We start from the raw sequence: 22,574 nt of genomic DNA, 5'->3' as shown, positions 1-22,574 counted from the left end.
ATTTATTTTGTCCACATGTTAATAGAAAGGGACAGAGTCCACATATTTATTGTATTAAGATAATATAGTTGTATCATCCCTCAATTAAATGGGCATTTGTGTTGTTTTCCACCTAATATTATTTTGCACAAATATTTACATAAATGGATGGTGTCCACATATTTATTTTATTAAGTACTATAGTTTGTACAGTCATCCCTAAATTGTTGGGCATTTGATTTTTTTTCAAGTTTTCATTTTTGTAAAACAGTAATTATGTAAACTTTAACACATTGCTTTTCTTGACTTGGAGTAGAATTTCAAGGTCAGATTAAAGACTATACATTTTTGTAGTTCTAATATTTTATTGACAAATGGTTCAATTTTTCAAGAAGTCAAAACATCACCTTTTCTGTGTTCTTTAGACCAGATCCTAGCTTAAATTCCAGAAAACATAAACTTCATTAACAAAGTCATTATGGCTTAACCTAGAAAACAGAATCCAGCAATAAGAGGAAATTATGTTATATTTTTTCTTTTCTTGCAAGAGGCTAGGTTTTGAAAAGATGGATGAATATCTCAATTATAGAAGTAATAGGAATTATGGCCATAGAATTGATGTTTCATCCCTGAATGCTCCTTATCCCTGAGGTCTTTATGGTCTTCTAGAATGGATTTATGGAAACGATTTTGTGCACCAGTTTTTGAAAAACTATTCTTAAGCTCCAGTAGGTTGGTGTGATGCTTGGCCACTCCAGCTCTAGGAATCCAGCCAAGAAGAGGTCTTATTTCTTCATCATTTTCCATATTTAAGGCTAACTGATGTTCTTCTGGCTTACTGAAAAAATGTTTGAAAGTTAAATCTTCTTTGTCGTGTTTATTTTGTGAAATACTAGGCTTACTAAGGCTAACAGGATTTTGACAAAGAGTATGTGGATCATGCAAGGCAGATTTAAAATGCTCATAATAATTGTTTGGTTTACAGTAAGGTATAGGTTGAGGTTTTAATGAGAGCTGTCTCCAGTAAAAATCTTCTATCTTTTTAGTATCTGTGATTTTTGGATATGGTTTTATGTCATAAATGTTAGTCAGATCTTTTGTTGGGTAACAAGGTGGTATTGTATAAGTAGACAGTAAGCTTTGCTCTTCCTTAATCTTGCCTTCAAGTTCCTGTTTTTTATGGATTGTACCAGCCTGTGTGTCATCACTAAGTGCCATCATTTCTGTTGAACTGGGTATAAAGGTATGAAAAGCACACAAAACATTAGGGGTGCAATCTGGACAGGAAGGTGTTTTTTGCTGGACTATAGCCTCCAGAGGACGTCGGTCCTGAATCAAACGGGCAATTCGACCTTCCAAAGGTCTGGACGGTTTGAGAACAGGATGGAACTTTTCTTGCTGTAGTGGTGGGATAAGAAGAAGAAAATGAATGAATTTATAAATCGGCATTTTAAGGATGTTTCCACAATAGGGATGTCATGACTCATACCCAGTTTCACTGTCTGAGTGCACATTGCAATGTTCTTCTCCTTTACTCTGTTGCTAACACAGAAAAGGTATGATTTTAATTTGGCTATTGGGAAGCTCTTCTACATAGGAACTTAATGTTTTAAAACTTTCAAAGATATGAAATAATCATTGGAACACAACTTCTGCCTATCACCAACAGATGGCATTTACACTTATGTGTAGTTATTTAAATGTCAAAGACTTAATTAGGCCAACACAGGGTTTCTGAGACCTTGGCTAATTCAGAGCTAGCAGAAAATGAGATTTCTGGTCCTGACCCTCCAAGACTGTGATTCAGAAGGTCTACAGTGGGACTCAGAAATCTGCATTTTAACCAAGCATTTTAGGTAATGCTGAGGCAGTTGATATGCTCACTATGTTTTGAGAAACACTGTCTGAGGGGAATTTGTTGTATTTGTGCTTCTTTTTGAGGTGGTTTATGAATAATGTTAGCTTCATCATGTCTGGTAAATAACTGTAAACTTAGTAAATATATTCTTAGTGCTGTTAATTAATGTATGTTCAGTGGGGGAAGAGGGGAAGAGTTGACTGGGAAGGGGCATGAGGGAACTTTCTGGAATCATAGTAATGTTCTACATTTTGATAGGGGTTTGGGTTACAAAGGTGTATGCATCTGCCAATACTCAGTGGGTGTACACTTGAGATTTGTACAATTTCAGTGACTGTAAATTTTAACTTAAAAGAAAAAAACTGCAAATGAAAGCAGACTCTGATTAATGATATGTATACTGAAGTGTTTAGGCATGAAGTATTAACTAATGTCTGCAATTTATTCTGAAACACACTAAATTTGTGGATGGATAGCGGGATAGAAAGATGGATAGATCATCTGATAAAACAGGTACAGTTGGTTATGGCAGAATCCAGGTGGTGGGTAAATGGTCGTTAACTGTAAAATTAGTTTAACTTTTCTGTATATTTGAAAATTTTTAGACTAATATTTTGAAGAAAAAACATATATAGAACAGAATGGACATATGACAATGATGGAATTGACAGCAGAGATAATTAAAAATAAAAGTGATGAGAAAATAATAATTGTAGCTTAGACTTACAAAAAAAGAGAAATGAACATTCTTATGTAATCTGTTTGAAGTAGGAGGAATTTCCATGGGACTGAATCATTAAGACTTAACCTTTAGCTAATCATGTTTGGGTAGATACTATGAAGAAAAGAATAAAAGGCCCAACTCTTTGAAATGCTTTGTCAAATTAATCATAAACAAAAAAGGATAAGGCTTATCATATCCTACTTTGACAGTACCTCCTTTATTCAAGATTTTTGTACTTATATTTTCTACTATTACAACAAAATATTTCATACCTATTTTTATTACCAGTATAATATGTTTCTCCAGAGTTTGTTATTTTTATTTTATTTTATTTATCTATTTTTTAATTTTTAAATGTATTTATTTATTAATTAAAAAATAAGAACAAACAAAAACATTAACAAATCATTCCGTTCTACATATATAATCAGTAATTCTCAATATCATCACATAGTTGCATATTCATCATTTCTTAGAACATTTGCATCAGTTCAGAAAAAGAAATAAAAAGACAACAGAAAAAGAAATAAAACAATAACAGAGAAAAAAAAAGATTGTTATTTATATTTTAATCAGAAACCAGCAAGATTCACTGCAACTTTCTTTTAAACTTTAAACTATTTTAGGTAGATTTAATCCTATCATTGATAAATATTTAAGTGTTGATTTACTTGCGCAGTAATTCTACCTATAACATATTTGGCAAGGATACTTTGTGTAACAGTACATATCTTGCTTTGTGTAACTGCACATGTAAAAATGATAAGCTGTTTTTGAGTGCTATACCCTAGGGGGTCAAATCTGTGGAAATCTGAACAGTTTGATGAACACAGCTGTCAATGTCAGATTATACAAAATAATATTTTCTAGCCCTAGTGATGCTTGTTGCAAGTCAAAAATAAAGAAAAGTAAAAATCCTTCAGTCAATGTTAAAACACAGTCTATGGAACTACTTCTGGTTATATGACTTTGTATAACCTTAGAAAATACTGAGTCTAATGTAAAATGAATATATTAAGCTCAATCTAAAAAAGTAATCTTACATTGTTTTTTTAAGTGTCTTTCCACTATTTATGTCCCTGAAAATATTAATTTTATTTTAAAAACTTTGTAGTTTTAGAGAATAAACTTTAGGCAGCAAATAAAATAATATGTGCATACTATTAGGTCATTTCAATTCATTTACATAAGTAAATGAACAGATTATAACTTCTGTGGCTAAAAGGCTTGATAATTTATTTCTGGATATTCACACGATAAATTAATGTATATCTATTGATATATGCAGATAACTTTTGGTTTTTGGTTGTAATTCAGCCAACTCTCAATTATTATGAGAAGGGGGAAGCCTTTATTTCTTCAGAAACAATGATGATGTTCAAGATATACAGATATGCAAAGATTCAAGGAATTTATTAAGAATCTCATTAAATTACTAGTTGTTTTCTATTCTTTTGGAAACTAATTCCTTTGTGAATATTTTAGTACCAGTAATATAGTGGGGGAATCTGCAAAAACAAGAATGTGAAGAGGAAAAGACACCTTTCTTGTTCTTCCAAATACAGAGCAAGTGTACTCAAACCAACTGAAATCATTCAGCATTAACTTCTAAAGTGAGTTAATTTTTTTCCTTTGCTAGCTTGGTCATCAGTATTCATGATGCAAGTAAAAAGTGAGCAAAGCAAGTAGGAGTCCAGCACCTGGATACATTCCCCTTAAAATAACTGAGAGTTGACTGCAACTACTTACAGATTCTGGGTCAAATCCTATCTGTCCAGTTAACTCTGCTACCTCCTTTTCATGGTAATCATCCAGTTCAAGGGGGTTCATGGGCCCCAGACCTTAATGGAAACATTGAGTCTTATTATTTTATAAAAAAAGACTGGCACTTAAATTACCTCTTCTAGGAAACCTTACCCTTCCCTTTGTAATAAATTAAAACCAATAAAATAAAAACTCACCCTACTTTCCAGTTACCCACGGAGAGAAGCTTACCACCCACCTTAATTTCTAACAGTGCTTACATTGAGAAACAACAAAAATTATTAGAAGATGAAAGCTTGTAATAGTATTCGTCATATATTCCCAATTTTTTTTTTACTTGTAGTAAAGCGAACTCATACCTGAATAATCATGAGCGTATGAAGTGAGCCAGTGAGACCTCTCAAGGTTTCTTTGTATGTTGGCTTCCTTTAGTGAGTTAATAGGATCCCATGAATTTAAAGAAGTGTTAGGAGCAAAGGTTTTAGGAGGTTTTGGGTAGTATACTGGCTTGTTTTTCTCCACACATTTAGGAAACTATAATATGAACATAAAGATTATTGCTATTAATGTCATCTAGTAGAATAAGTGCCTATTCACTATCTCAGCAGGGAAGGGGAACAAAGGAAATTCCAGGCTGAAATCAGATACTATTTCTTTCTTCAATAATTACTAATATTCTGCCTATTGTAATCATATTTAGAGTTAGACTCAATATTTTATTTAAAAAAATGTAAGATTCAATCTTGGGGTTTGTTCATATGAAACTTAATCCTGCAAAAGATAGGCTGAACCTACTTAAAATTAGGCCTAAGAGTCACCCCCAGGGAACCTCTTTAGTTGCTCAGATGTGACCTATCTCTCAGCCAACACAGCAAGCAAACTCACGGAACCTTCTCCTGTCTATACAGGACATGACTCCCAGGGGTGTAAACCTCCCTGGCAATGTGAGACAGAAATCCTAGAATGAGCTGGGACTCAGCATCAAGGGACTGAGAAAACCTTCTCGACTGAAAGGGGGAAGAGAGAAATGAGACAAAAGAAAGTGTCATTGGCTGAGAGATTTTGAACAGAGTCGAGAGATGATACTGGAGGTTCTTCTTACACATTATACAGATATCCCCTTTTTAGTTTAAGGTGTATTAGAGAGGCTAGAGGGAAGTGCCTGAAACTGTAGAGCTGTGTCCCAGGAGCCATGGCTCTTGAAGATGACTGTATAATGATATAGCTTTTGCAGTGTGACTGTATGATTGTGAAAACCTTGTGTCTGATGCTCCTTTTATCTACAGTATGGACAGATGAGTAAACAGTATGGATTAAAAATAAATAAACAATAGGAGGAACAAATGTTAAAATAAATTGAGTAGACTGAAATACTAGTGATCAACGAAAGGGAGTGGTAAGGGGTATAGAAAAAATAGGGGGAACAAAGGTTAATATATATTGGGTAGATGAAAATACTAATGGTCAATGAGGGGGGGGTAAGGAGTATGGTATGTATGAATTTTTTCTCCCTTTATTTCTTTTTCTGGAGATGCAAATGTTCTAAGAAATGATCATGATGAAGAATATACAACTATGTGATGATACTGTAAGCACTGATTGTACACCAACTATGGAATGTTCATATGTTAAGAATGTTTGTGTTTGTATGTTGCTTTGTTTGGTCAATAAAAATTAAAAAAAAAAATGGTAAGGTTGTTTCCAAAAGTCTTTTGCCTTAGTGGAGAGTCTGATAATTGTACAATGGAGAAATGATCCTGGAAACAGTTTACCTCCAGTAAAACTGTATTAGAGATATAAAGAACTCCAAGGTGAATCTTTGGCTACATTTAGCTAAAATTGTTGCCTCCTCCTTCCCTTCCCTGCCTGAAATGGCAATATTTGAGATCTTTTACGAATTTCTGATGAAGGTTAATTCATTCACATTCAAATAAATTTTTTTGTTCTGCAGACATGCAATCTGTGGTATTTTATTTTGTATTTTCAAAAGAGGTATACATGCAAACATGAATAAATGACTGAGTTTCATCACAGTCTTTTGGCTACTTAGAAATTCATCTTTTCTCAGACTGATAATACTCAATAAATATTTACTGAGCACTTATTATGTGGAAGATAGTAGCAGGAAATAAGGATGGATCAGAAACAAATCTTCCCATCCAGTAAGGAAGTTAAGGCATGAACCCAAATGATTATAGGGTGAAATGAAAAATAACTTTTTGTTATAAAAGAGGTTAAGATAAATTATTTGGAAGCTCAGAGAAGGGACAGATTTATTCCAGCTGAACAGGAAAGGAAGATGGGGAGTGGAAAAGAGGGAAGAGACAAGATGTCATACCACAGAAACTGGGCCTTGAGTTACCTGCAGAGATGGGGAGGCCAAGGGCACAGACGGAAAAGAGATATGGGTAGTGGAGATAAGCATGGAAATAACATTCCTTGAACACTGTGCCACTTGTTGCCCTCATAGTCAGGCCCACATTTAACATTTGCAGGGTAACAGTACAAATAGAAGGTCCCATTCCATCTGTCTAACTAGTAAAATTATAAACATAGCAAATAAACTGTTAAATAAAATATGTTCCATACACCAACCTTAACAAAATACCTTTTTTTTTTTTTTTTATGCTGATGCTGCTATTCAGCGGCCCACACTTTTAAGGACCAAGATTGTAAAACATATAATGGTATTGTCACATGTGTTTAGTTCAGCTACAGATATGTAAGGGGTTATTTCCAAGCAGCAATATTCTTTACGGAAATATCTCTTAAGCAAAACCTATGAGAGAAAACTTTGAAACATTAAAACAAAGATACACTGTTAAATAGATTTGATTTTAGTGAAAATAATATGTCTCAGATTAGGTTCTGATGAAACCTAGAAGGCATGAAAATACCTGGAAGACCAGGTACAGATTTATACTCTTGGACTACTCCAAGTTCTGTCCTGGAACATGGTACCTTGGGTTGAGCCAGTTGCTGGCCTCTGGCCTCAGCACTCTCACCCGCCACTTCCTGCTATCCTCAGTTCCATAGCAAACTATGAGGTGCCTTACAAACATGAGAGTATGCTAGTCCTCAAGTTCAATCACCTGCTGCCCCTGCTACCCCTACGACTTAGAGATATGCACTGTCTTGGTGGCATTGTCTGCTTTGGGAGGATGGACCTGGGGAAAAGACCCCATGAAGGCTTCAGAAGTGGGCTTATAACCATTTGGCTCCAGATGGACACATCCTCGTGGCCCCCACAAGCCCCTGACTCATTGGGAGGAGTGAAGCCAGAGAAGGGTCAGAGCTGTGTCCTCTAAGATGTGGGGCCCTCACTTAAGAGTGCTGCTAATGCAGCCCTATTGAAATGATCCCTATTTTAAGTAGACTATGCTGGGTTGAAATCTAACTCAAGAAATATTAAATAATATCCTCATAAAACTTTATCAAATATGTGACCTGCTTATTCAGGACTAAGAAAGCTTTGTTCTCCTAATCTTTATCATCATTTGCAAAACCAGCATACATGGAAATACTTCTTTTTTCACATATTGTTCTGAGAGGCTGGATTACTCATGTGTCTTAAACTGGCTAAAATAATATCAGTGACCTTCTGAAATACAACCATGGATCCAAGAGAGAGAACAGTCATGTGAAATTTTACTTCAATTTATGGTGTGATGAGGAGGATTTAAAGAGCCAGGAGACATTTGAGAGTGGGGAGTAACATAATAATTTTATTATGTTAAGGTGATATTATTCTGAGAGGACAGTAAGAGAGGGGCTTGTGGTGATCATTCACTCAGTAGGTATTCACTGGTTAGATATATTATGTTCAGGATAGAGTTGTATCAGATGTGGAAGGTAGGCATAAGGCAAGAGGGAATTCCTATTCCTGATATATTAGTGTCTAGGCAGACACTCCAATCTACAAAGAGTGATGTCAGTTGTTTTGAATTTGCAATACATTTGTAGAGGAATAGTGCTGTATAAATTGTGGTTACACTCCCCGAACAGCCCATAAAGACTAAGTAACTTATTTAATAAAAATTTATGGAACACTTATTACATGCAAAACTATGTGCAAGGTTCTGGAGGCCTTGTGCTAGGCACCAAAACTCCATAAAATGCCAATAAAATGAATACTGTATTGTAATACATTAAATAATACAAAAAATTAAATATAGCTTGTTTTGTTTTAATTTTAAATGGTGGGGCTTACCAGGATTAATAGGAAAAACTAGAGAAGTTTATTGTAGAGCCCACTTTGTCTTTTGGAGGGACCTAAGCATTTGGGACATTGAGTTATCATGTCATATTTCACTCCGAATTCTGTTGTATCATTAGCATCATTTTTACTTTTAGAAGTCATGATTAGGAGCTTTGTGCATTTACAAATGGAATGAATAGAGAGAGAGAAAGCCAGTAAGAAACTGGTAGAGAGAGTTTTCTTTGGTATGTAGTCAGGAAGAGATGATTAAAGGGAGAAAAGGCTGCCTGAGATAGAATGAAGGAAACAGGGAAGGTACAAGACAGGACATGGGGAGCCTGGGTATTAAGGAAGAAAGAGAAGTCCAGTCTGTTTTCCATTCTGAATACCTGTGTTGTTGTTGGTGATGAGCAGGTGAGAGGGTGAGGCTCAGCTTGGTGGTAGTGATGGAGAGGTGAACAGTAAGTGACCAGTGATTTGATGACACTTTTCTAAAGGAGAGGCCTGTGTGCTTGCCAAATTCATTATGGTCATTTGAAAATGAGTATAGATTGCAGGTGTTGTCTTAAAGAAACAGAATTCTACCAGGAATGACCAATGTATCTCTAGAAGAGAGATGGGCATCGTTAAGTTGGATGGATGGCAGACAATTCAAGAAAGAAACTGCACTTACTCCTTTTAGTAAGCAAAGTCTCTTCCCAAGGGAAATCAAGTGTCTACCCAAATATGTAGGCTTGAGGAAGTAATGAACATTGTGTTAATAAATGGCCTCAGCTAGGCTTAGAAAATAGTTTTGTTAAAATATTTCAAATAGGGCAGGCAATGGTGGCATAGTGGCAGAGTTCTCGCCTGTCATGCTGGAGACCCAGGTTTGATTCCGGGTGCCTGCCCATGCAAGAAAAAAAGAAAAAAAAAATTCAACTAGTCCAGATAAACTACAGCAATGAAACTCAGAGAACTGAAGCAATATAACTAATATTGCAAGCAAATGGGACTAACTAGAACTGAGATCTCCTGACTTGGTTCTCTCTCTACTACACAAATAATGAGAGCTGAGCAGAGCCAGAATGAATAAGTAAGTCATAGATAGGTAGAGCTGCCATGAGGGGAAGGCATTGCAAGAATGGGACATGACATAAACTCTAGTTGAAAAGAGTCCAAAAAGGGTGGAACATGTGTTCATGGACCAGCAAGTGCAGCAAGACTGTAGAAGAGGTGGTAATGTCAGATTATGAAGGGGCTTTCTAGCTCAATTAAAGCATTTGGATTTACACTTAGGCAAAGGGAAATTATTCAAAATTGTTGAGAAGGGGTGTGACACGAGGAAAGCAGCATTTTAATGAGTAGGTAAAAGGGAAATAGAAGAAACTGAACTATAGAGCTGGAGACTGGTTAGAAGAATATGTAATGATGGAAAGCCTCTAGAATAACCTCATAATTCTGGGTTGCTTAGATATAGATTTACTTGAAGGAAGGAAAGAGAGCCAGTAAAGGTGATGATTCTCTAGATTCTTCATGTGTAACTTATTTTTTTAAAGAAGCAGGAAAGTGCTTACTCTTCCCAATGCCATTCATAGATGGCATTGCAGTAACCACATACTGGCCTGCTATGATGGTCTTTCCATGTAAAATTCAAATGTTTTCAACTTTCAATAATTATTTCTGGCCCACCTCATAGGTTGTTGGATGCAAGGAGATAGATAATATTTGGAAAACTTTGGCACTGCCTCTCACAAAGTAGCTGGTCAATAAATGTTAGCTATTATAATTTTCAAATGTCCAGATATTTTCCTTCATGCTTTAACATGTTATCTTTTCATTCAGGTGGAAGTTAAAAGCAGACACTGGAGTCTCATCATTCATGAGTTAGTCATCAACTCACCGAACCTCAGTTTCCTCATCTATAAAATGGGAATGGTCTTACTAAACCTAAGAGGTTATTTTAAGGGTTAACTGATATCCTGTATCTAAAATGGTTAGCATGTAACAATTTCTCAATAAGTGGAGGCTATTGTTTTCTTTTAGTTTTGACTTGACCCAACAAATGGAGGTTATTGTTTTATTTTTTACTCACAACAATGTACTAAGTGGTTCGGACAATAATGACAGTAACAGCTTGTAAACCTTTCTGAAAATCTCCCATTTACTCTATGCATATTTGGAGTTACTTGATATGAATCATAATAAGGTTGGGGGAACACATGGGGAAACACAGTCCTCCACTATCTTTCTGGAGGGAATCTATAGTTTTTGTAATTGCAGAAAATGTTGTTACATAATGGTCAAAAATATGAAATCATCTAAGAATTTTTTTTTAAAGCATGGTTTAAGCAAAAAATCTTAATTTTTTCATCCAGATAGAAAATAAAAATGATCCATCTTTGTATGTTTATAGACTTAATGCATAAAAATAGTTTTCACTTTGTTTTAAACACACATTTAAAAAGATACTTACATCATAATATACACCCTGACCTGGCCAATTCAAGGCTTTCTTCTTTGAATCCGAGGGAAAATCAACCAGTTCATATCTATAAGGATTACCTGAAAATTTCAGGAAAAGCACTGTTTTAATGAATAAATAAGAATAGATTTCCACCTAATGGGATTTATGGGTGAAAAAATAGAAACAAATAATACAGAGAGGAATGCATGTTATGGCTAAATATTGATTAACTTCTGAGATGCTGAGAATTGGTCCAAGACCCAATACTCTTAGAGTATTAGGGGACACTTCATCTTTCTTGTTAGTAACTTAAGTATTCTTATGCAAATAATAAATTTCCTTGGATACTTGATCTGGTCTCTGAAGGCTCAACAAACATATTTCTATAAATACCTATTTTACCTTTTCCCTGCCTAAATATCAAGAATTTTCTGAACTGGAGTGAAAGAGGACATTTTTAAGAATACAGCTTCTTTAATATTGGTTCTTAGTTTGATAAGCTTTACCAAACAATGCATGGCTTCCTCTGGTCCAATGAGAAGTTCCAAGTTAAAGCAAGCATCACACATCCATTCTCATATGTAACAAGATTAATGGCTGACATTTATGGAATACTTAGTTTGTGCCAGTCATTATACACAGTGTTTTTGTTTTTTTTTTTATTAACGGAAAGAAAAAAAAAAGAAATTAACACAACATTTAGAAATCATATCATTCTACATATGCACTCAGTAATTCTTAACATCATCACATAGATGCATGATCATTGTTTCTTAGTACATTTGTATCGGTTTAGAGGAACTAGCAACACAACAGAAAAAGATATAAAATGTTAATATAAAGAAAAGAAATAAAAGTAGTAGTAATAGTAAAAAACAACAACAACAAACAAACCAACAAGCAAACAAAAACAAAGAAAACCCTATAGCTCAGATGCAGCTTATTCAGTATTTTAACATGATTACTTTACAATTAGGTATTATTGTGCTGTCCATTTTTGAGTTTTTGTATCTAGTCCTGTTGCACAGTCTGTATCCCTTCACCTTCAATTACCCATTGTCTTACCCTGTTTCTAACTCCTGCTGAACTCTGTTACCAATGACATATTTCAAGTTTATTCTCGAATGTCCGTTCACATCAGTGGGACCATACAGTATTTGTCCTTTAGTTTTTGGCTGGATTCACTCAGCATAATATTCTCTAGGTCCATCCATGTTATTACATGGTTCATAAGTTTATCTTGTCTTAAAGCTGCATAATATTCCATCGTAGGTATATACCACAGTTTGTTTAGCCACTCTTCTGTTGATGGAGATTTTGGCTGTTTCCATCTCTTTGCAATTGTAAATAACGCTGCTATAAACATTGGTGTGCAAATGTCCGTTTGAGTCTTTGCCCTTAATTCCTTTGAGTAGATACCTAGCAATGGTATTGCTGGGTCGTATGGCAATTCTATATTCAGCTTTTTGAGGAACCGCCAAACTGCCTTCCACAGTGGTTGCACCCTTTGACATTCCCACCAACAGTGGATAAGTGTGCCTCTTTCTCCGCATCCTCTCCAGCACTTGTCATTTTCTGTTTTGTTGATAATGGCCATTCTGGTGGGTGTGAGATGATATCTCATTGTGGTTTTGATTTGCATTTCTCTAATGGCCAGGGACATTGAGCATCTCTTCATGTGCCTCTTGGCCATCCGTATTTCTTCTTCTGGTAGGTGTCTGTTTAAGTCTTTTTCCCATTTTGTAATTGGGTTGGCTGTCTTTTTGTTGTTGAGTTGAATAATCTCTTTATAAATTCTGGATACTAGACCTTTATCTGATATGTCGTTTCCAAATATTGTCTCCCATTGTGTAGGCTGTCTTTCTACTTTCTTGATGAAGTTCTCTGATGCACAAAAGTGTTTAATTTTGAGGAGCTCCCATTTATTTATTTCCTTCTTCAGTGTTCTTGCTTTAGGTTTAAGGTCCATAAAACCACCTCCAGTTGTAAGATCCATAAGATATCTCCCAACATTTTCCTCTATCTGTTTTATGGTCTTAGACCTAATGTTTAGATCTTTGATCCATTTTGAGTTAACTTTTGTAAAGGGTGTGAGAGATGGGTCTTTTTTCATTCTTTTGCATATGGATATCCAGTTCTCTAGGCACCATTTATTGAAGAGACTGCTCTGTCCCAGGTGAGTTGGCTTGACTGCCTTATCAAAGATCAAATGTCCATAGATGAGAGGGTCTATATCTGAGCACTCTATTCGATTCCATTGGTCGATATATCTATCTTTATGCCAATACCATGCTGTTTTGACCACTGTGGCTTCATAATATGCCTTAAAGTCAGGCAGCGCGAGACCTCCAGCTTCGTTTTTTTTTCCTCAAGATGTTTTTAGCAATCGGGGCACCCTGCCCTTCCAGATAAATTTGCTTATTGGTTTTTCTATTTCTGAAAAATAAGTTGTTGGGATTTTGATTGGTATTGCATTGAATCTGTAAATCAATTTAGGTAGGATTGACATCTTAACTATATTTAGTCTTCCAATCCATGAACACGGTATGCCCTTCCATCTATTTAGGTCTTCTGTGATTTCTTTTAACAGTTTTTTGTAGTTTTCTTTATATAGGTTTTTTGTCTCTTTGGTTAAATTTATTCCTAGGTATTTTATTCTTTTAGTTGCGATTGTAAATGGGATTCGTTTCTTGATTTCCGCCTCAGCTTGTTCATTACTAGTGTATAGAAAAGCTACAGATTTTTGAATGTTGATCTTGTAGCCTGCTACTTTGCTGTACTCATTTATTAGCTGTAGTAATTTTGTTGTGGATTTTTCTGGGTTTTCTACATATAGTATCATATCGTCTGCAAACAGTGATAGTTTTACTTCTTCCTTTCCAATTTTGATGCCTTGTATTTCTTTTTCTTGCCTAATTGCTCTGGCTAGAATTCCAACACAATGTTGAATAATAGTGGTGATAGTGGACATCCTTGTCTTGTTCCTGATCTTAGGGGGAAAGTTTTCAATTTTTCCCCATTGAGGATGATATTAGCTGTGGGTTTTTCATATATTCCCTCTATCATTTTAAGGAAGTTCCCTTGTATTCCTATCTTTTGAAGTGTTTTCAGCAGGAAAGGATGTTGAGTCTTGTCAAATGCCTTCTCTGCATCAATTGAGATGATCATGTGATTTTTCTGCTTTGATTTGTTGATATGGTGTATTACATTAATTGATTTTCTTATGTTGAACCATCCTTGCATACCTGGGATGAATCCTACTTGGTCATGATGTATAATTCTTTTAATGTGTTGTTGGATACGATTTGCTAGAATTTTATTGAGGATTTTTGCATCTGTATTCATTAGAGAGATTGGTCTGTAGTTTTCTTTTTTTGTAATATCTTTGCCTGGTTTTGGTATGAGGGTGATGTTGGCTTCATAGAATGAATTAGGTAGTTTTCCCTCCACTTCGATTATGTTGGTGAGTTTGAGGAGAGTAGGTACTAATTCTTTCTGGAATGTTTGATAGAATTCACATGTGAAGCCGTCTGGTCCTGGACTTTTCTTTTTAGGGAGCTTTTGAATAACTAATTCAATCTCTTTACTTGTGATTGGTTTGTTGAGGTCGTCTATTTCTTCTTGAGTCAAAGTTGGTTGTTCATGTCTTTCCAGGAACCTGTCCATTTCTTCTAAATTGTTGTATTTATTAGCGTAAAGTTGTTCATAGTATCCTGTTATTACCTCCTTTATTTCTGTGAGGTCAGTAGTTATGTCTCCTCTTTCATTTCTAATCTTATTTATTTGCATCCTCTCTCTTCTTCTTTTTGTCAATCTTGCTAAGGGCCCATCAATCTTGTTGATTTTCTCATAGAACCAACTTCTGGTCTTATTGATTTTCTCTATTGTTTTCATGTTTTCAATTTCATTTATTTCTGCTCTAATCTTTGTTATTTCTTTCCTTTTGCTTGCTTTGGGATTAGTTTGCTGTTCTTTCTCCAGTTCTTCCAAGTGGACAGTTAATTCCTGCATTTTTGCCTTTTCTTCTTTTCTGATATAGGCATTTAGGGCAATAAATTTCCCTCTTAGCACTGCCTTTGCTGCGTCCCATAAGTTTTGATATGTTGTGTCTTCATTTTCATTTGCCTCTAGGTATTTACTAATTTCTCTTGCAATTTCTTTTTTGACCCACTTGTTGTTTAAGAGTGTGTTGTTGAGCCTCCATGTATTTATGAATTTTCTGGCCCTCCGCCTATTATTGATTTCCAACTTCATTCCTTTATGATCCGAGAAAGTGTTGTGTATGATTTCAATATTTTTAAATTTGTTAAGACTTGCTTTGTGACCCAGCATATGGTCTATCTTTGAGAATGATCCATGAGCACTTGAAAAAAAGGTGTATCCTGCTGTTGTGGGATGTAATGTCCTATAAATGTCTGTTAAGTCAAGTTCATTTATAGTAATATTCAGGTTCTCTATTTCTTTATTGATCCTCTGTGTAGATGTTCTGTCCATTGATGAGAGTGGTGAATTGAAGTCTCCAACTATTATGGTATATGTGTCTATTTCCCTCTTCAGTGTTTGCAGTGTATTCCTCACGTATTTTGGGGCATTCTGGTTCGGTGCGTAAATATTTATGATTGTTATGTCTTCTTGCTTAATTGTTCCTTTTAATAGTATATAGTGTCCTTCTTTGTCTCTTTTAACTGTTTTACATTTGAAGTCTAATTTGTTGGATATTAGTATAGCCACTCCTGCTCTTTTCTGGTTGTTGTTTGCATGAAATATCTTTTCCCAACCTTTCACTTTCAACCTATATTTATCTTTGGGTCTAAGATGTGTTTCCTGTAGACAGCATATAGAAGGATCCTGTTTTTTAATCCATTCTGCCAGTCTATGTCTTTTAATTGGGGAATTCAGTCCATTGACATTTAGAGTTATTACTGTTTGGATAATATTTTCCTCTACCATTTTGCCTTTTGTATTATATATATCATATCTGACTTTCCTTCTTTCTACACTTTTCTCCATGTCTCTCTCTTCTGTCTTTTTGTATCTGACTCTAGTGCTTCCTTTAGTATTTCTTGCAGAGCTGGTCTCTTGGTCACAAATTCTCTTAGTGACTTTTTGTCTGAGAATGTTTTAATTTCTCTCTCATTTTTGAATGACAATTTTGCTGGATATAGGAGACTTGGCTGGCAGTTTTTCTCTTTTAGTAACTTAAATATATCATCCCACTGTCTTCTAGCTTCCATGGTTTCTGCTGAGAAATCTACACATAGTCTTATTGGGTTTCCCTTGTATGTGACGGATTGTTTTTCTCTCGCTGCCTTCAAGATCCTCTCTTTCTCTTTGACCTCTGACATTCTAACTAGTAAGTGTCTTGGGGAACACCTATTTGTGTCTAATCTCTTTGGGGTGCGCTGCACTTCTTGGATCTGTAATTTTAGGTCTTTCATAAGAGTTGGGAAATTTTCAGTGATAATTTCTTCCATTAGTTTTTCTCCTCCTTTTCCCTTCTCTTCTCCTTCTGGGATACCCACTACACGTATATTTGTACGGTTCACATTGTCCTTGAGTTCCCTGATACCTTGTTCAAATTTTTCCATTCTTTTCCGGATAGTTTCTGTTTCTTTTTGGAATTCAGATGTTTCATCCTCCAAATCACTAATTCTATCTTCTGTTTCTTTAAATCTGTCATTGTAGGTATCCATTGTTTTTTCCATCTTTTCTACTTTATCTTTCACTTCCATAAGTTCTGTGATTTGTTTTTTCAGTTTTTCTATTTCTTCTTTATGTTCAGCCCATGTCTTCTTCATGTCCTCCCTCAATTTATCGATTTCGTTTTTGAAGAGGTTTTCCATTTCTGTTCGTATATTCAGCATTAGTTGTTTCAGCTCCTGTATCTCATTTGAACTATTGGTTTCTTCGTTTGACTGGGCCATATGTTCAATTTTCTGAGCGTGATCCGTTATCTTCTGCTGTCGTCTGGGCATTTAGTCAGATTTCCCCGGGTGTTCGACCCCACAGGTTGAAAGATTTTTCTGTGCAATCTCTGGGTTCTGTTCTTCCTATCCTGCCCAGTAGGTGGCGCTCGTGGCACACGCCTGTCTGTGGGTTCCACCAGCGAAAGTTGCTGTGGGTCCCTCAACTCTGGAAAACTCTCGCCGTAGGGGAGGTTCGGCAACCGAAGCGTCTTGGAAGAATGCCAGCCGGCCCAGGGTTCCAAACGCGGGGAGGGTCGCCAGCCGTCGCAGCACAGGAGAGCGTCCGGCCAAATTAGCCAGTTGGCCCGGGGCACCAAGCGTGGCGGGAGGGCGCCAGCTGTCGCAGCCCGGGAGAGTACACTGTTCCCAGCCGACGGGGGAGTCACGTGTTTGGAAGGGATCCCCCGGTCACTGTTCTCTGCAGTCTGGGGATTTCCGACACGACTATCTCAGTTGTTCCGGGGGGCCTCGTGTGGTGGGGGCACCAGCCGCCGCGGCCTAAGGGGACCGCCTGTCCAATTATACCAGCTGGCACAGGAAGGTGGAAGGGAGGGACTCCAGTCGCTTGCCGTCCCACCCAGGAAAGCCCGTGCCCCTTGGTGATCTCACCAGAGCTGGTTCTCCCAGATAGTCAGCCATTCCAGGATGGGGTACGCTGTCCCTTTGATCTCCCTCGTGGTTCCGGGAGCTGCTCTGTATTATCTTCACTCCTCCAGTAGCTGTTCTGGAGGAGGAAAGGTGAGGGCGGCAAGGCTATCGAGGCTGGTGGCGGAGGAGCACGGTGAAGGCGGGGGAAGAGGGCACCGTGGTGGTTGGAGAGCAGCCAGAGCAGGAGGGGGAGGAGAGGGGAGGAGGAGGGCGGGCGGCTCGGCTGCTGCGGGGCGTGGGCGCCGCGCGGCGGGCCGGCGGAGAAAGAGAGGGGAGGAGGAGGGCGGGCGGCTCGGCTGCTGCGGGGCGTGGGCGCCGCGCGGCGGGCCGGCGGAGAAAGAGAGGGGAGGAGGAGGGCGGGCGGCTCGGCTGCTGCGGGGCCTATACACAGTGTTTTACATATACATCATCACATGCATTTTTCCTAACATTACTATGGACAAAGTTCTCTTATTCCCTTTATAACAAATGGGGAAATTGAGACACAGAGGGGATAAGCAATTCGCACAAGAGTACACAGCTACTAAGTGAAATTCAAACTTAAACAATTTGGTTCTTGAGACTGAATGTTTAATCCATATACTAATTATTTCTAATAAAGAAGAGTTAAAATAAGTGGAAGAGTAGAAAACAATGTAGTACTAGTTCCTGGAAAGATAGTTTATAAGGGCTATTTTTAATATACTTATTAAAAGAAAATCTTCTAAGAGTGAGTAGGCAGGGGGTGAGAGATGCTTGGAGGAGCAGAAAATCAAAACAGCAACTTGTTTCTTTAGTTTTTTTTTATCTACAACTGAGCTGAAAAGTGTTTTATAAATCTAACACACATTTCTGTGATTTATTGCTAACCATATGCACTTATTATAATTTCAGAAATTATCTAATTCAGGGATAGAAAGAAGAAATCTACATTGACAGTTATCCAACACGATTATAAAATTTTCAATTGTTTAGGGATCATATCTTGCAGTTCTTTTATACCTCCCTCTTCCCATCTTACCTAGGGCATGGCACTCAATGCCAAAGAGTCAATATATTTGACAGAGCTTTCACTACCTTTTACCTACACTGACCGGACTGGTAGATAATGGGCTAAACAGAAAGTGCATGGTTCACAAATACTGGAATCATTATACGATGGGAGAGTAATAAACATAATCCTGTTAACACATGACTCTGTTATCTACTAAGTATGTACTATTATTCCCATTTTGCAGGTTTGGGAAACAGAGACAGAGAAGTTATGAAATTTTCCCATGATCGAGAGTAAGTAAGTGGCAGAGCCAGAATTCTACCCTTGCAGTCTGCCTCTACACTCTCTGCTCTTAAACACTATCTCTTAAAATGTTACTGTCTCTAAATAAGGTACTGAGGTTGATATTCATGATGGAATGTTCTGTCCTTAAATTTGATGCAGATACTCACATACAGAGGACCTACATGATAGAACAGTTCTCGGGTTTTACCTACTTCACAGCCTAAATCTAGTCAGTAAATTATCTCTGCCTACCATGTATCTTTTCTGTCACCTTCAGTAACTCTCCCTCTAGTATCTTCAGTCTTTCTTCAGAGGTTTCTTTTTTTTCATACAAACATAGGTCTCCTGAACAAACACTGAGGTGTCTAGTATGGGAGAGACTTGATGACTGTTACATGCGATTATTGTCCTCTTTAATAAACACATTACAGGAGACCCTAAAATTTGCATGTTTGAGAGGACTCTCTCCAGGGTGTGAAGTGGAACCAACTGCTCCCATTATTTTCTGTTTCATTTCAATGAGATCTTGCAATTTAATCACAACTGCACCAGTCTCTGATCATCTGAACCAAATATTGTCTTTGTGCTGCCCACCTGACCTAGGATGGAATTTTCAAATGTTAAGCCATAGGAGGGAAGAGTAGGGAAATACGAAAAATACAAGTAGAATGAAAACAACAAATTCTATGAAGTTTTAATTTCTGAATCTGCCATGAGAGGCAGTATACAACAGAGAAAGATCAAGAACAGTTGTAGAGAATCTGATTTAATTGGTTTGCTGTAGGGCCCGGCGGATTCTAAAGAGCAGCCAGTGTTGAGAAGCAGTTCCCTAATCTGCTAATGAGTCACCTGCCCTTTGTGCTACTTGCTTTTTAAAATTTTATTATTGAAGAAATTCCAATAATAACATTGTTCTGACTGCAAATCACATCTTACCTCTCGTCTTCAATATCACTGTATCATAAGCCTTTGTCGGAACAGTTGGAGGGAATGGCTGTTGGCTGCGAGCTTTAATTCCAGTGTATAAATCCTTAGGTGAGGTAAAGGTCGGGAACATGGCGCCACGAGAGATGTGGGTGTGGTAGGGGTGTTCAACTGGATACGGGTAGCAGATTTCTCTAAGATTTAGTTGTGCAAACAACCAAAAAACAACAGAATAGAAAAAAGCTCAGTTAAAAAATGAATCATCAAGTATTTATTGAGGTCCTTCTTTGTATCAGCTATTATTCTAATCCCCGGGGATTTGACAGTGAACCAGTCTCCATCCTCATGGAGTTAGCATTCAGGTGGGATGTCAGTTCCATGTATACCATAAAACGTGAAATTTTCCTAATTTTGCTGGACAAATAAAAAATAAATATAACTTCTAAATAAATCATACCCGACTACTTTATCAGTGAAAAAAAAAACTGTTTAATAATTGGCATAAAACTATGAAGAAGAGATAGATGAATTTTGTAGTTTTCAAATGCTTTAGGAAGAAATTCTAGTTGTTTCAATTCCTAATTTGTTTTAAGGGTTTCATAGACTACCCTATGGAACAGTTTTGGGCATTCAGCTTCAGAAGTGCAAAGTGATCTCCAACCATTTCATATTGAACTTTCTTTCTTTCTTTCTTTTTAACACCTTAACTAAAAAGGTGATATCTATATAATGTGTAAGAATAACCTCCAGGATAACCTCTCGACTCTGTTTGGAATCTCTCAGCCAACAACACTTTATTTTGTCTCATTTCATTCTTCCCCCTTTTGGTTGAGAAGGTTTTCTCAGTCCCTTAATGCTGAGTTCCAGCTCATTCTAGGATTTCTGTCCCACGTTGCCAGGAAGGTCCACACCCCTGAGAGTCATGTCCCTCGTAGACAGGGGGAGGGCAGTGAGTTTGCTTGTTGTGTTGGCTGAGAGAGAGGCCACATCTGAGCAACAAAAGAGGATCTCTGGGGGTGACTCTTAGGCCTAATTTTAAGTAGGCTTAGCCTATCCTTTGTGGGGTTAAGTTTCATATAAACAACCCCCCAGATTGATGGCTCAGCCTATTGGTTTGGCTGTCCCCACTGCTTGTGAGAATATCAGTATCATATTGAACTTTCAATCCAGGCCAACTGTTTCTTTAAGTAATCAATCAATAAACTGCCTGTTTCTGTACATGATACTGTTTAGAAATAAAGTCAAAATTAGCTATGGTACTCTAAAAAGAAAAAAAAAACCCAAACAAAATACAGTTACCATAACTAAGATTTAAAATGGAATAAGAAAGTCATTCTGGAGATTACTCTTAGGCAAATATCAGCCAGGTATCACAAACTACAAAAGTATGCAAAGCCTCAAGCAACAATGTTCTTGAAAACTCCAAGGACATCAGACAACATAAAACAAACCATAAAATAAAGAACTCAGTTAACTATCTACCCTGAAGGACAACTGGAATACCCCAAATAGCCACCAACCACAAACAACTTGTCTAATCTTTTTCTTTAAAAACTCTTGCCTGGTCATCTAGAAAAAACTGTCTACATTTGCATTCCTCCATGATTTCTTCTCTCCCCACTCACTCTTCACATACTCCAGTCTGGCTTATGGCTTCAACACTCAGGCAAGCAGCTTTCTATAAGGTTACCAGTGGCTTCCATTTCACTAGAGAGCAGATGCTTTTCAGCCTTCCTCTAAATTGGCTTCTCAGCAGTGTCTGATATTGCTGACTTCCCTCCCTTCTCTCTCTGTTTATGTTACCTAAAGCTTCCTCCTTAGGATTTCTCTCCTTCCTCTGCATTCTTTTACTAGAGCTCTCGTATGCCCCTTGCTTCAAGTGCCACATAGATACAGATTCAAAAATTTTCATCTCCAGCCTAGACCTTTCCACTGAATGTCAGCTTCATTTGTATAACTGCCTACTTGGCATCTCAGACAGACCATATCAGGAACCACATTTCTCTCTACTCTCTCCATTGACCTCAGCCTTCACCACCCCAAACACCTTCAAGTACTTCTAAATCTCAGTGGCTTCTAGCCAGGCACTAATACAAGCCAGAAATGGAGCAGCACCCTTGACCCCTTTCCCTTTACTCTCACATCCAATCCAATTTCAAAGCCTGTTGACTCTACCTCCCAAATAGCCCTCAAATCCATTCTTTTGTCATATTCACCTTCACTGCTACTCTAGTGCAATCTTCCAGCATTTTTAGCCCAGACTACTTCAAGAGCTTCCTGTGTCTCCCCATCCACTGTGGCCCCTTCAACCAGATGTCCAGACCAAAGCCAGTGATGTTTACAAAATGCCAATATGAGCATGTCATAAAAAACAAACAAACAAAAACCCTTCCAGGAAATGCCAAGATGGAACATAATTTGGATTGCTAACTGAATCTGTGCTCCCATAATTGCAATCCTAAGACCCCAAATCTATATTTATTCCTTTAAATTAAGAGTATGTCTTAAATGACCAACATATACATTATTCCTTTAAATTACAACTATAGAAAATAATTATGTTCCTATTATTTTAAATTATTTATAAAGATTACTTTTCACTTTGTCTCCAGCCCCTTAATAAAGGGGCTAATACAGATGAAATAATAAGGAAAAGGCAGAGTAGCAAACATTCACTTAAACAGGTACACATTTAGATAAAGGAATTAGGCTTTTCTTCTATGAATCGTTCAGTTAAGTGTTACACCAGTTCTTTGAAGGGGATATTCGAGGTGTTTGGGTCAAAGGTGAATCTGAGAAAAATAGCCTA

At 37.1% G+C, this 22,574-nt stretch overlaps 1 protein-coding gene across 1 annotated transcript in view; it reads right to left on the bottom strand.

Annotated features, from left to right (window-relative positions):
* Nucleotides 1-324: 324 nt before the first annotated feature.
* The window catches only part of SPMIP4 (sperm microtubule inner protein 4), a 93,817-nt gene continuing 71,567 nt past the window's right edge, over nucleotides 325-22,574 (bottom strand). The window contains exons 6-10 of the mRNA XM_077121413.1: nucleotides 19,778-19,959; nucleotides 10,979-11,067; nucleotides 4,685-4,859; nucleotides 4,311-4,402; nucleotides 325-1,377 (exon numbers count right to left, since the gene is read on the bottom strand). Of these exons, the coding sequence (XP_076977528.1) occupies nucleotides 559-1,377; nucleotides 4,311-4,402; nucleotides 4,685-4,859; nucleotides 10,979-11,067; nucleotides 19,778-19,959 (1,357 nt within the window). The 3' untranslated portion in view covers nucleotides 325-558. The remainder of the gene's footprint in view (nucleotides 1,378-4,310; nucleotides 4,403-4,684; nucleotides 4,860-10,978; nucleotides 11,068-19,777; nucleotides 19,960-22,574) is intronic.

This window comes from Tamandua tetradactyla, chromosome 1 (genome assembly GCF_023851605.1).
Source record: "Tamandua tetradactyla isolate mTamTet1 chromosome 1, mTamTet1.pri, whole genome shotgun sequence".
Lineage (NCBI taxonomy): Eukaryota > Metazoa > Chordata > Mammalia > Pilosa > Myrmecophagidae > Tamandua > Tamandua tetradactyla.
This window is presented reverse-complemented; position numbering and strand designations above follow the sequence as displayed.